This window comes from Thunnus thynnus, chromosome 11, assembly GCF_963924715.1.
Source record: "Thunnus thynnus chromosome 11, fThuThy2.1, whole genome shotgun sequence".
In the NCBI taxonomy this organism is placed as follows: domain Eukaryota; kingdom Metazoa; phylum Chordata; class Actinopteri; order Scombriformes; family Scombridae; genus Thunnus; species Thunnus thynnus.
Window position 1 is genome coordinate 1035119 of NC_089527.1, and position 13847 is coordinate 1048965.

Genomic DNA, 13847 nt, shown 5'->3' on the forward strand with positions numbered 1-13847 from the left:
CAACGTGCGTTACAGACTGCCGTCCGTACACACACTCACACATACTCACACTCACACACACACACACACACACACTCACACACACACACACACTCACACACACGCACACACACACACTCACACACACACACACACACATACACACACACACACACACTCACACACACACATACACACACACACACACACACACTCACACACACACACACACACATACACACACACACACACACACACTCACACACACACACACACACACACACACACACTCACACACACTTCTCTTGACCTTTGTGTTCAGGGTCTGTGTGATATGAAGACATGAACCTGATTCAGATCCACCGTTCTGTTGCTGCCTATTTTGTCTTTTTAAAGTGTAAATCACTGAGGAAGGCACAGCAACATGTTCTGCTCAGAGATGTTCCATCATAGATTTACTCGGGTGTGTTATTGACATATGATCCACGCTAACATGCTCAGGTCTGATGGGAGCTGCATGTCCTCATCACACAGTTCACGTGAGCTGCTGTTTATCAGATTGTTTCCTGCTGGACCAAATTAACTCTAAACTTTAAAATGGACTGAATCAGCCGATAAAAGCAGGAGGAGGATCAGGAGTGTTTGGTTATCACAGCTCTGTGCTAGCGTGGCTTCATTAGCTATAACAACTGAGCTAATCTTTTCAGGAGACATCATTCTTGATCAGGATGAAGCGAAAGTCTGGAATCATGCTGTAGGTCCGTCCGAGTTGCCATGGAAACAACCTGAGAAGAAAACCAGAGGATTAGTTATCAGTCCCTGCTGTGTGATGTCTTTTCTCCCAAACTGCAGTGCAATGACACAAATCAGTATTTTAAAAGTTAGCTTTTACCTAATTAGTCCAGGCCATGGTGATGAAGGCTGGGTTTTCGTCCTCATATGTGCTCTGCCTCCTGAGCCACAGCCGCCTGTTAATAACAACATTAATGAATAAGAAAATGTCATCTGAGAAGCAAAACCCACAGGTAGTAAGCCTCAGATGAACGTATCAATATTTTGATCATCTCAGATCTTTTCTCAGGACAGTCAGAAAACAAAGTTCAGAGAAACTACAGGAAGAAAATCAACCTGAAACAATAAAACACGTCCCCTCATGCATCTCCAGTGGAAATGATGCTTGTTTTAGACCATTTTAAGTCAAAAGAAGTTTGATTTATGCATTTTATTCTAAACACACACACACAGCGAGGCGTGTGAAGCTGGTTAAACACGCCGTGTCACAGCAGCACTCTGTGGCCTGACCCAGAATCTGGATTCAACCTTTGAAGACAGTTGAATGAAAAGTTTGACTGGACCATCTGTCAGCCGCCTGCAGCCGCTCCGTCAACACACAGGGTTTGTTCTCTTTATAGACATCACCTGTTTGAACAGCTTTTACCTTCAGCATCGTCAGTTCAGCCTCAGCAGAAAAGCCACAGGAAGCTGTTTCACAACTGAAACGTCTTTCACAAGTTAAAGCGATCAGCAGCTTCTCACAGGTGAGGTTTGTTAAATGAGGAACTGTATACGAGTGTCGCCACATTTCAAAATGCCACAAGGTGTCCCAACGGCTGCCTTCATGTGAATTTTACACACATTTAAAGTCCAGAAGACATGAAAGCTGCTGCTGAACACTTTATCAACCTCACAACAAGCAGCCACTTTATTTATTTGATACTATTTCATCCTGATCCTCGTCTCTTCTAAACCAAAACTCTTCAGGGTTTAATGTCAAACTGTCACATTACTGGAACACATTTACAGAAGCAGACATTTTATTCTTCTTGTAATTCTTTTTTTAAAATCTGACTTGACCTTCTGTTACAAAACAGCAGCTGTTGTCACTGTGATACTGCGACCTCACAACAAACTAAATCTATTCATTTCAATAGAATTGCTGCAGTCAGGGTGAAGTAAAACAAAGAAAGACCAAAAAGAGACACAATATAAAGATCATATATAAAATAGAGAGAAAGAACACTGCTCAAAGGCAGGTGTAAAGAGGTGGGTCTTCTGCTGCTTTTTAAAGGGGTCCACAGATCTGAAGTCTAAAGGCCAACACACATCAGGTGCATCAATGTACAGTACAGACAGGAAGTCAGACTTTACAAGCTCTTTTCTGGACACAAGTAGGCTACTGGTGGAGTCCTGAGGATTAATATCTGCAGTTAGAAAACACTGCAAGTTTGCCAACAACCTGAGCGACCCTGAGACGCCATCTGAAGACATGTTTTAATATCAGAGAGATGAAGATCCACTGAAAGCAGCTCTCTCTCCCTCAGCTGGTAGACAATCGGTCTAAAAGTGCATTCACAACAAAAAACTGATTGTACAAACGCACCTACAGACTGACAACGTTGCTTCAGCCCTTTTCAGCATTGCTTCTCCAATTTCCTCATCACACACACACACACACACACACACACACGCACGCGACTTAAACATCACACTTTTTCGCATTTTCAAGTCTTATCTACTCATTCATACTTTCAGCTACAATCTCTATTAAAATCTCCAAAAATGTCCCACTTTTCCAACTCATTGATACTCTTCTTCTTCCTAATTAAAGCCAGCAATCCAGTTTAGTGTCAGCCTTTCAACACTCAGCATTGTAACACCGCACTATGTAATAACGTGACAAAATGTGGCAAAATTTCACCCTCATGTAATAACACCAACATTTTGTAACAGTTTTACGATTGCTAAGACACATTTCTCGACATTATGCTCCATTTCCCAAAACTCTAAACACACATGCATAAGTGCACACCAAACTCTCCACTCAAAACCATGTAATCTGACATTTAACCAAACTTTGCCTTCAGACATCACACAAAAGCCATCAAATATACACACACACCACCAAATAACCACCACACATTGGTGAGATCAATATAAGACACTGGTGTAAAAACCTGCTGCTGTGATACAAAACATAGAATACAGTAAAATTTCCATGTATTTATCGATATAAACCAATGAAACAAAACAGTTTGTACACAAAGAAAGAAATCACATTTATTCTGAATCAGGTCTTCTTCAACACAAGCAGGTGACAAATTAAAAGTTGCTATTTCTGCTGAATAGCTCCCTTCATCTCATTGCAGGATGATAATGATGACAAGTCAAAGCTTTCAGCTAAAGATTCCCAGAGGAGGATTTGAGGACGGAGCGGTGATATAAGGTCTCGACAGAGATATTTGGAGGGAGGACACTTGAACAAAGCGCAGCATCCCGTTGACATTTTTCTACATTCAACCAATGCAGACTAGTGTTGGATCACTGTTACACGGTGACACGGACTGATCAGTGGAGCATAGTGTGCGCTCAGTGTGGGTTTTGGCTGGTTTAGCGCTCTCTTTGTTTTGGCTTTGCTTTTGTCTTTTAGTGTTAATAATGATGGATGCTTGCTGTACTCTTTGTTCTGGATATGGCTCGACTTCCTGTTTCTTTGTGGCCTTTATTTGCTTTAACTAAAGGGGCACTGCGTGGAGATGTGGGTAATACTGTTGCTTAATGGCAGAGCTGTTTGTGTGTGTGTGTGTGTGTGTGTGTGTGTGTGTGTCTGACTGTGTGTACTAACACTTAGATGCTTGAGTCAGTATAACACTCAAATTCAAATAATTCAAATTCAAATAAGCTTTATTGGCAGATCAGAAATCTATATTGCCAGGGCAGTACAATAATATGTAAATATAAACAATAATATTAAATACAATATAATAAAAGACATTTTTACAGATGCAATCACACAGAGACATTTACTACAGAGCTTGTTTCTCTCAGATTATGACAAGACTTGATATATTTTGCAGCTTTTACTGCACTTTGACTTTTCTCCCCACATGGACAGAACAGGTTCTGGAGATCAGGGAGGTGGATAAATTCAGGAAATATATGATTTATTTTTTCAAAGAAAACTTCTCTCAAATCTTTATATTTGTCACAGTATAATAGGAAGTGAGATTCTCTCTCAACTTCTCCTTTAATGACAAAGTGAAGGCAGCCTGGCCTCCCTGGGGAGCCTGTTTCTATGGTCTACCTGGTCGGGTTCTCCACCAGCATGGACTCTCTGTTTAGGCTCAAATACTATTCAGATTTACTTTGTGATTTGATATCATTTTCTTTTAGTTTTGAGATGATTTGGTTGGTCAGATTGTTTTTGGTGTGTGAGGGCAGAGCTTCAGCAGCAGCTGGCAGAGGGGACTCTGATCTTTGTTCAACTGGTGGCACTGAAGGGCTTTGTACTGGGAGGACTGGGGGTCGCTAGATTGGAGGTGTTTGTGCATTTGAATGATTAAAGGGTCTTGACCAAGTTCTGCCCTGCAGGTATTATTGGCTGTGTGTCTGTGGACTCTCAGTATGTTTCTGCACAGTTCTGCATGCAGGGCCTCTAGCTGCTGTTTGTCCCATGTTGGGAGGTCTTGGCTGGTAAGTGGACCCCACACTTCACTACCATATAACATTATTGGCTCTATTACTGAATGTAGAACGTTGAGCCAGGTCCTAACTGGAAGGTTGATGGTTATTTTTATTTTGATGGTGTAGAAAGCTCTTCTTGCCTTCTCCTTCAGCTCATTCACAGCCAAAACGTCCAGTGGAACTGATATTTAAGCCTAAATATGTAGAATGTTTTGTTGGCTCCACAACTTTTACACAGGTGACCGTGAAGAACCTATTAGAGTGAAATATATTCATATTAATTTCATTCATAATCTAATGCATTAAATATTTTCTTATCATATTAGTATTTGTTTAATTTGAAAGATGGTAAATTGTAAAATAGTAAGAGATTATTTTTAATAATAATAAATAAATATGTGAAAAAAAAAAGAAAAATAGAGATTGAACCACATTATGTTAATATAAGAACATGAAATCTATTGAGATGTTGACGGCAACACTTGATGTAGTTTTGACCACTGATCTACTGTCAGTATGATTCATGCTAGAATGCATTAAAAAAAACTTTGTTGTTATAATGTTTAATGAAGACATCCATTTTGACTGGTTATTACCTAATGCACCATATTATAACACTGTCACCAAAACAAGTGAAACTCCCATATTTTGTAATAACCACAACAATGTGTAATAATATCTAATTACAAAATGTGGCGAAAGTTATAACAAAGCGCCCTCAGGCTGTTTATAACAAAATGTGGGTGTTATTACACAATGTGTTGTTACAAGCATTCACACCACCATTTCTTCAGAAATGTCTTTTCCTGGTTTGTATATGTTGTTCTCTCTGTGTGTCTTTTGTTCCTCTTCCTGCAGTGATGGAGGTCCTTTAAACGTCTACCTGCTGCTGCAGGTGGAGCAGGTCATCACATGTGAATTCCTGTATCACATGACCTCTATCTGCGATTCTACATGACATGTTTAGCTTTAGCACGGCTAACTAACTATATCATCCGGCGCCTTTGAGTCTGGCTCTGAACCTGGAAAACATGAACAACACACTCGTATATAATTTACTTCTTTAAAACATTTTTAGCTTCTGTTGAAAAGACTCTTCAGATGCTCTCAGCAGTCGCTTGATTTTATGTTACTGAGGCGTAAAACTCGAGACTGGAAACCTCGTCACCATACGTCTGTAATCAGATCTGCTGTAATCACTGCTGAGGTCACACATACTGAGATCTGTGAGGACTACAAACATGGCTGCCACCTCTTTCTTTTCACTTTCAAGAGGAGGAGAAGAAGACAGTAATGAACAGATAAATACAGCAGGTTTCCCAGCAGCCCTCAGTGCTTTGTGTTTTCATCGGGACAGAACGACGTACCGACCATCCAGAGTCTCTCTGGTTTGTTTACTTGCTGTTAGAAGGTGAACAGGTCCTCACATGGCTGCAGGATGTCAGGTGGCGGGGGGGAGGGGTCAGTGATGATGTTGTGGGTTAAAGTTCCTAAATCACATGAACGTTTCAAATGATTCTGCTTCAATGTAAAAACAAGACGTGTTGTTGTTGATGTTGACTTCAAGTATTTTTCTAGTTTAAAGTTGAAATGGTTCATTGTTTCAGTCTGAACGTCAAATAAATAAATAATGACTGTTTCAGAAACAACAAGTCCTCCAGATTAAACAAGCATACAGGTTGTTTCACCGTGTACTCCAGAACGACACAGAGCAGCGTTTTCTGATCAGACGCCTCTATCAGCAGTAATCAGCAGGACGACATCATTTGTCAAACCTCAGTTAAACAATAATGATGTTTTATGATGTGACAATGGTGTGTTTAAGGTCTGCTTAGGTTCAGGGAGAGATCATGGTTTGGGCTAAAATAATCACTGTGGGTTAAAGTTACTACTTCCATAAAGTCGGGCAACCTTCGTCGACATGGCAACAGTAAATACCGCAACAATCATAGTTACGTTTTTTTAAAAAACTGTCACAACTCGCGGTTGAGAAACGGGAGGTGAACAGTAGCCTCCAAAAATGTCAAATATTCACTTGTTCCAGCTCATCAGATGTGAATATTTGCTGGTTTTCTTTTTCTTCTGTGACACCAAACTAGAAAAATGAACATTTTCCACAATGATCTGACATTTAAGACCAAACATTTAATGCATATGTGCAAATGAGTCTGCACACTAATAATAATAATAATAATAATGAAAATAGTGATTGGTTGCCTTCTTAGACATATTTATCATCATATCTGTGACCACAGCTGCTGGGTCGGCTGAAAACAACAGAGGGGATGGACATCAGACAATTCTTGGATTATTATCATATCATATTTGATTATATCTAACTGGCAGATCACAGTATATGTGCTTATAATACTGTGTGTCAGCAACACTGGGGCCCTGCAGGGGACAGTCCTGTCTCCTCTCCTCTTCACCACACAGAGTCCTGCCATCTTCAGAAGCTCTCTGATGACTCGGCTATAGTTGGATGTATCAGCGAGGGTGAGGAGGCTGAGTACAGGGCTAGCTGTGGTGGGAAACGTTGTGACATGGTGTGAGCAGAACCATTTGCAGCTCAACATGGCAAAGACAAAAGAACTGGTTGTGGATCTGAGGAGGACCAAGGCCCCGGTGACCCTGCTTCCATCCAGGGGCTCAGTGTGGACACTGTGAAGGACTATAAGTACCTGGTAGTGTACACTGACAATAAACTGGTCTGGGATAAGAACACTGAACCCTCTACAGGAAGAGCCAGAGCCTTCTCTACTTACTGAGGAGGCTGAGGTCCTTCAACATCTGCCGGACAATGCTGAGGATGTTTAATGGGTCTGTGGGGTCCAGTGCTCTCCTGTTTGCTGGTGTGTGCCGGGGCAGCAGGTTGAGGGTAGCGGACGCCGTCAGACTCAACAAACTGATCCGCGAGGTCAGAGAGGAGGATGCTGTCCATGTTACATATCATCTTGGACAATGTCTCCCACTCAATCCATGACGTGCCGGTCAAACACAGGAGAGCATTCAGTGCAAGACTCATTCCACCGAGACGCAGCACAGAGCGCCGCAGGAAGTCATTCCTGCCTGTGGCAGCTCATAACCCCATAATTTATTTATATTTTCAACTGTGCAATACTGAACGGTGTATATTTATACTGCATTAATACTGTATATTTTAACTAATATCTCTTATTTATACTATTCTTTCATTTTAACACATTTATAAATCCTATTTCTCAGCCTATTATTACTATTATATGATATATAATACAATATATATTATTATTATACGAGTGTCGCCACATTTCAAAATGCCACAAGGTGTCCCAACGGCTGCCTTCATGTGAATTTTACACACATTTAAAGTCCAGAAGACATGAAAGCTGCTGCTGAACACTTTATCAACCTCACAACAAGCAGCCACTTTATTTATTTGATACTATTTCATCCTGATCCTCGTCTCTTCTAAACCAAAACTCTTCAGGGTTTAATGTCAAACTGTCACATTACTGGAACACATTTACAGAAGCAGACATTTTATTCTTCTTGTAATTCTTTTTTTAAAATCTGACTTGACCTTCTGTTACAAAACAGCAGCTGTTGTCACTGTGATACTGCGACCTCACAACAAACTAAATCTATTTATTTCAATAGAATTGCTGAATTGCTTAGGATCCCAAAACAAAAATACCAAAAGTACAAAAATACAAAAAAGACAGTTTTAGTTAACAAGTTTATAAAAAAGTTAAAAGTTTTATTTATAATGATAGATTACTTCACCACCAGTCTGCTCACTACTGCTGTAAGATGGCTTTAACATCAATAATACTGTCACAATAACTGATAAAACCCAATAATTACAAACTTGATCAGCCACATATCACTACAAGTCCTTCTCAGTGACTCACTTATACATTTACAAACCACAGACGGCTGCAGTTTGGTGAAAACTTCAATGATACAAAACTACTGTCACACATTTAACTGTGGAAGTTTTCACAACAGACATCAGAGACTTTTACATAAATATGTTTCACAAGATCCTCCTGCACATCTTCTCAGTTAATTACACAGAACAGTGGTTGCACCATAGAAACACACACACACACACACACACACACACACACGCACACACACACACACACACGCACACACACACACACACACACACACACACACACACACACACACACACACACACGTCCCTCCTGTCCAATCCTGTCACTCCTCGTCTGTATAAAGGTTTGTCTCTCAGACGGAGCTTTCATGTTTGAGCCATGGTCTTCCTGTGGATCCTCTCCTGCTTCGCCTTCGCCGGCGACGCCTACGGTCAGAGAGGTGAGGGAGTGAAGCATGCTGGGTAGACTGAGCTGCTTGTTTTTAATTTACAACTATTATATTTATGTATAGATTTAATATTTAGCGGCTCTGGGTGGGCGGCCATCATCTACCGACCGGTTGAGAGGAGAGAGAGAACAATGCAAGTTCCACATAGAGATGTATAGTAATAATAATGGTAATAATCATAATAAGACTAATAATAATATTTGTAGCAGTGGGTGTTGAGCAGCTCTGGAGGCAGAAAGCAACAGGAGGAGAGAGGAGAGAGACAGCTCACAGCTCCTGGTATTCCCAGGAGGTCTCCCATCCAAGTACTAACCAGGCCCCATCCTGCTCAGCTTCCCACATCACAAGAGATCCCACGTGTGCAGGGTGGTGAGGCCGTAAGACTTTATGGAGATAAAATGATTTTTATAAGTGACTGAAGATAACTGGACACAGTCTGAGATTGATCCGTGTTTATTGGCTGATCACTTTAAAAGTATTGATCTTATTAACAATCGTTTCTTACTGAAAATGTGACTCGAGGTGTTTTGTGTCGTCTGTTCGCAAAGATCAGGAACAAACTTCCTGACTCATGTTGTTGTTAATGATGTCATTATGATGATGTCATTATGATGATGTCACCAGGTTGCGGCATTCCCGCCATCCCCCCCGACATCAGCGGTTACTCTGATATCGTGAACGGCAAGGAGGCGAAGCCTCACTCCTGGCCCTGGCAGGTGTCCCTGCAGGTACACACACACACACACACACACGCACACGCACACACACACACACACACACACACACACACACACAGTTGTATTCATGAACATGTGATTGTTTCAGGCAAGACCTGGTTCCCACTTCTGCGGAGGCTCCCTCATCAACGAGAGCTGGGTGGTGACCGCCGCTCACTGTCCCATCAGGTAAACACCAATGACCTTTAACCTTTAACCTTTAACCCTTCACCTGTCATCTTCACCTCTATCTTCACACTGTAATGGAGGTTTTGAGTTCTGAGTTATTTTGATTTAATTGTTGATGATTTGACAGAAATTATTAGATTTTTTCGGTGCTTCAAAATTGGATTGAAATGTATTTTAAACTGTTGTCATAGCAACAAGTCCTCAAGCCGAGCTCAAGCAAGATCAAATGTTTTATGGAAATTGTTGAATAATTATGATTTTAGATGAGAACATGCAGCTTATTGGTTCACTGAATTATCACTTTTTAATTTTCACATTCAAGCATTTTTATCTGAGAAAATACACCTGTTGAAATTTAAAAAGGGTCAGCTGACATCATGATGGGACTCCTGTTGCTCAGGTGTTACTCAGCTGTTTTTTTATTGGCCGTTTCACTCACATCCTGTCCTGTAGGAGGTCGACTCTTGTGGTTCTCGGAGAACATGACCTCCGCTCCTCCACCGAAGACGTCCAGGTGATGAGGGCCAGCCAGGTGAGCAACAAGCAGCAGGACTTCATCATGTCTCTTGAGCTCCTGCGTGTTCACCAGCTAATGATGTCGTTTCTTGTCAGGCGTTCCCACATCCCAACTACAGCCCCACCCGCTTGAACAACGACATCCAGCTCATCAAGCTGGCCAGACCCGCCCAGATAAACAGGCGTGTTTCCCCCGTGTGCGTGGCCGAGACCAGAGACAACTTCCCTGCAGGCACAATGTGCATGACCACCGGCTGGGGCCAGACCAGCAGCAACGGTGACTTAATTATTATTATTATTATTATTATTATTATTATTATTATTATTATTATTATTATTATTATTATTATTATTATTATTATTGTTATGGAATTTTCCATCTTTAGGGGTTACAAATTGGGTTACATTGGGTCAAGCCTGGGCTAGTTACTAATTGTACATTTTAAAGTCTCATTCCTGCTTGTTGAGGCCTGATAATAATGGTGCCTTGAGGTCACACTGTAATTCTTAAGTAGAAAGGAGACAATTCTCTCCTCTCCTTGAGACTCCAGAACCCTCTTTGATGTTTTGGGGAAGGCAGAGGCCTCTCTGATAAAGGGTAAATCAGCATTACCGTGGTTACCAAGGTCGGAGGGGGCCTTCCTAGTTGTAGCAAGAAGGAGCGCTTCTCTGCAGAGGAAACGGATCTGCTCGTGCGCAAAGGGAAAGTGCACGATCCATAACGAGCACACTGCTGCTCCTGGACCCTGCCGTGGTCCCAGACCGCCAGTTTAAGATCCTGTTCATTCATTTGTTGCAAATTTGTCTTCGTTTGGTTTTTGAAAAGGTTTATTATTTTAATTACAGCTTTGGATTCTTTAAAATCGTTTTGTTCAGTCAGGGAGTATCAGGTCAAATCAGCAAGGTTTTAATTGTTGAAAGTATAGAAACTTGATCACTGTAACCTCAAAAATGTTAAAGAATATTTGTTAAATATTGTTCAAAAATTAAAGAATTTTAATCATGTAAAGAATCATCAACACAGTTATCAGGACTTGATGAGCTCTCCAAGGTGCTGATCCTGCTGCTGGCAGCAGCTAGAAGCTGTGCAGATTTATTTCCTTCGTTAGTTTAATCATTGTTTTCACCACATTTATTTGTGCTGCGCGTAGCGCCGCTCTGCACCGGGCGTAAGATAGGACCCTGAGAGTCAGACCTTCAGAGGACAGAATGGAAAGAGACAGCATCCAAGTTGCAGAAGACTTCAATGTTTGCTATTTCAGTTCTCCTTGATCAAGGGCTTCAACAAACATTTTCAGCTTTAAGACATCAAAGGCTCGTGCCTACTTTTCTCCACTGAGGTGCTGACCATCACTCAAAATATCCACATCAATTATGTTTATTATGATTATTATTAGTGCTTTACAGCTGCTGGGGCCTGACCCACTACAACAGTGACTATCATTATTATTATTGGTGACTCACTCCTTTAAATAGAACTAAAGTAGTTGAAGTGACTTTGCTCATCTTCGTTCACCACCTCACCTTTAATTTTGGCTGATCGAGCTGCTTCCCTCTGTTAAGTGCTAAAAAGCTTGAACCCGCAAATTGCCACTTACGGCTATATTTATCATGATTATTATTATTATTATTATTGTCAGTGCCTTATACCTGATTAAATCTCACCTGTACAGCTTCTCAGACCACTAAGGGGAGTGTTAACACAGGAAACATGGCATGCTTTGACCACTGGGGGCAGTATAGATATCAGTGTGATGTGTTGATGTGTTGCAGGTAACCTCGCCAACCGGCTGCAGCAGGCAGCCCTCCCCCTGCTGTCCAATAGTCAGTGCCGTCGATTCTTCGGCAGCTTTATCACCTCCAAGATGATCTGTGCCGGAGCCAACGGAATCTCCAGCTGCAGCGTGGGTGCTGCACACTAACCACCAACAAGCATATTAGCAATATGTTGGAAGATAGACGTGCTAACATGTACCTATCAGCTACGCATGTTATTTGTTTGTTTGTGTGATTATTTTTGTGTGTTTTTGTTTTCAGGGCGACTCTGGAGGTCCTCTGGTCTGTCAGAAGGCTGGTGCCTGGACTCTGGTTGGTGTCGTGTCCTTTGGAAGACCCTCCTGCAATACCATGACGCCTGCTGTGTACGCCCGCGTCACAGCACTGCGTGCCTGGATAGACCGGACCATCGCCGCCAACTGAGAGAGTTTCACTTACTCAAAATGAAGTTCAGCTAGCTTAGCTTAGCATCAAGACTGGAAGGAGGAGAAAACAGCAAGCTTAGCTTAGCATTAGACTGCAAGTAGGGGAAAACAGCTATCTTAGCTTAGCAGAAGAGTGGAAGCAGGGGGAAACAGTTAGCTTAGCTTAGCATAAAGACAAACAGACCACATGTCAAAAGTTTATTAAAGTAAGACGTCACCAGGAAAGTGATTTTATTTTTATTCTACAGAAATCTGAAAGGCTTTCTCTGCTGAAGCAATTATAAATAAATAAACCTATAAAAATGTATTTTCTTTGTTTTAACGAGACATTTACAGTTTGTGTTTTCCCTTTAATAAAGCATCAATCTTATTACAGCATCTCTTTCCGTCTCTTTACTGATCCCCATGAAGGTTGTTCCACTCCTCTTGAATCAATGATATTAATGATCTAATTTAATCTACAGGTTGTAATATTATCATTTCATCAGTAATAGTTGTTCTCAGCTGGAGTTGAAGTGCAGTTAAATGTGGAATCCTGATCTTTTCTAAACATGTAATCTGAGCTGTCAATCACTCCCAGAATGCACGTGGAGATTCAGTCCAGCTGACTGGATGAGCTGCTGTCTTTCTATCAACTGTTCTGTTTTTCTTTGTGTTGATTAGCAGGTTTTTTAAAGATGATTGTGATGTATAACAGAGCTGACTGCTGCTGGTTTGTGTCTCAGATCACAGGACGTCCTGTTCAGCATTTCAACATGTCGTCCTCATTTGATAAAGTGATTGAATCACTGACACAAAACATGTTAAAGTAACATTAATTTACTCATTTATCCCACAAAGACAAAGACACATTTACTCCGTCAGATGCGTCTGCGGGCAGGCGTGGCCTACATGGCAGCAGTAGCAGATGGCATAAAAGAAGCGGCAATAGCAGGTGTTGCAGGTGTCGCACGTGTCACAGGTGTTGCGGGTGTTGGGGGTGTTGCAGGTGTTGCAGGTGTTGCAGGTGTCACAGGTGTTGCGGGTGTTGGGGGTGTTGCGGGTGTTGCGGGTGTTGCAGGTGTTGCGGGTGTTGCGGGTGTTGCAGGTGTTGCGGGTGTTGCAGGTGTCACAGGTGTTGCGGGTGTTGCAGGTGTTGCGGGTGTTGCAGCAGGGCTGCAGATAAACAAGACATAACTGTGATCAGACTCTGCAGCTGCAAGGCTGCCAAGGAGACCTGGAGAACAGGAAACATTCACTGTGAGTATGAAACCTTTGTGGTGAACTTTATCTCTCTTTAGGCCACACCCACCTCGTCATAGGAGCCTGCGTCCAACAGGAAGTGATCCTCCACAGAGACGACAGGTAAGAGGGCGGGATCATGTACAAGGTCGTTGGCGTGGCTTCTCTCTGCAGGACAGAACGCAGAAAACAAACATAAAACTGTTTTTACACAAACAAACATAAATATTCA

The 13847-nt window shown here is 41.7% G+C and overlaps 1 protein-coding gene across 3 annotated transcripts; it reads left to right on the top strand.

Annotated features, from left to right (window-relative positions):
* Positions 1 to 8674: 8674 nt before the first annotated feature.
* On the top strand, positions 8675 to 12772 carry LOC137192215 (chymotrypsinogen 2-like). Of its 3 annotated transcripts, XR_010930539.1 has the most exons (8): positions 8675 to 8763; positions 9397 to 9500; positions 9598 to 9677; positions 10131 to 10209; positions 10290 to 10470; positions 11967 to 12097; positions 12231 to 12527; positions 12569 to 12772. XR_010930539.1 is itself a non-coding variant. In XM_067602744.1 (7 exons), the coding sequence occupies exons 1-7, from the start codon at positions 8703 to 8705 to the stop codon at positions 12390 to 12392; spliced, it is 798 nt and encodes a 265-aa protein (XP_067458845.1). In that variant the 5' UTR covers positions 8675 to 8702; the 3' UTR covers positions 12393 to 12772. The 3 variants fall into 3 exon arrangements, 2 of the variants coding, with proteins under 2 accessions (XP_067458845.1, XP_067458846.1); XM_067602744.1 differs by having other exon boundaries at positions 12231 to 12772; XM_067602745.1 differs by having other exon boundaries at positions 8703 to 8754; positions 12231 to 12772.
* The last annotated feature ends 1075 nt before the right edge of the window (positions 12773 to 13847 follow it).

Bases quoted from the DNA above. Each gene is read 5' to 3' on its own strand.
- LOC137192215 (XM_067602744.1), top strand. From the start codon at position 8,703: ATGGTCTTCCTGTGGATCCTCTCCTGCTTCGCCTTCGCCGGCGACGCC. The intron at 10,210-10,289 runs GTGAGCAACAAG...GTTTCTTGTCAG, and splicing joins AGGTGATGAGGGCCAGCCAG to GCGTTCCCACATCCCAACTA. The intron at 12,098-12,230 runs GTGGGTGCTGCA...TTTTGTTTTCAG, and splicing joins ACGGAATCTCCAGCTGCAGC to GGCGACTCTGGAGGTCCTCT.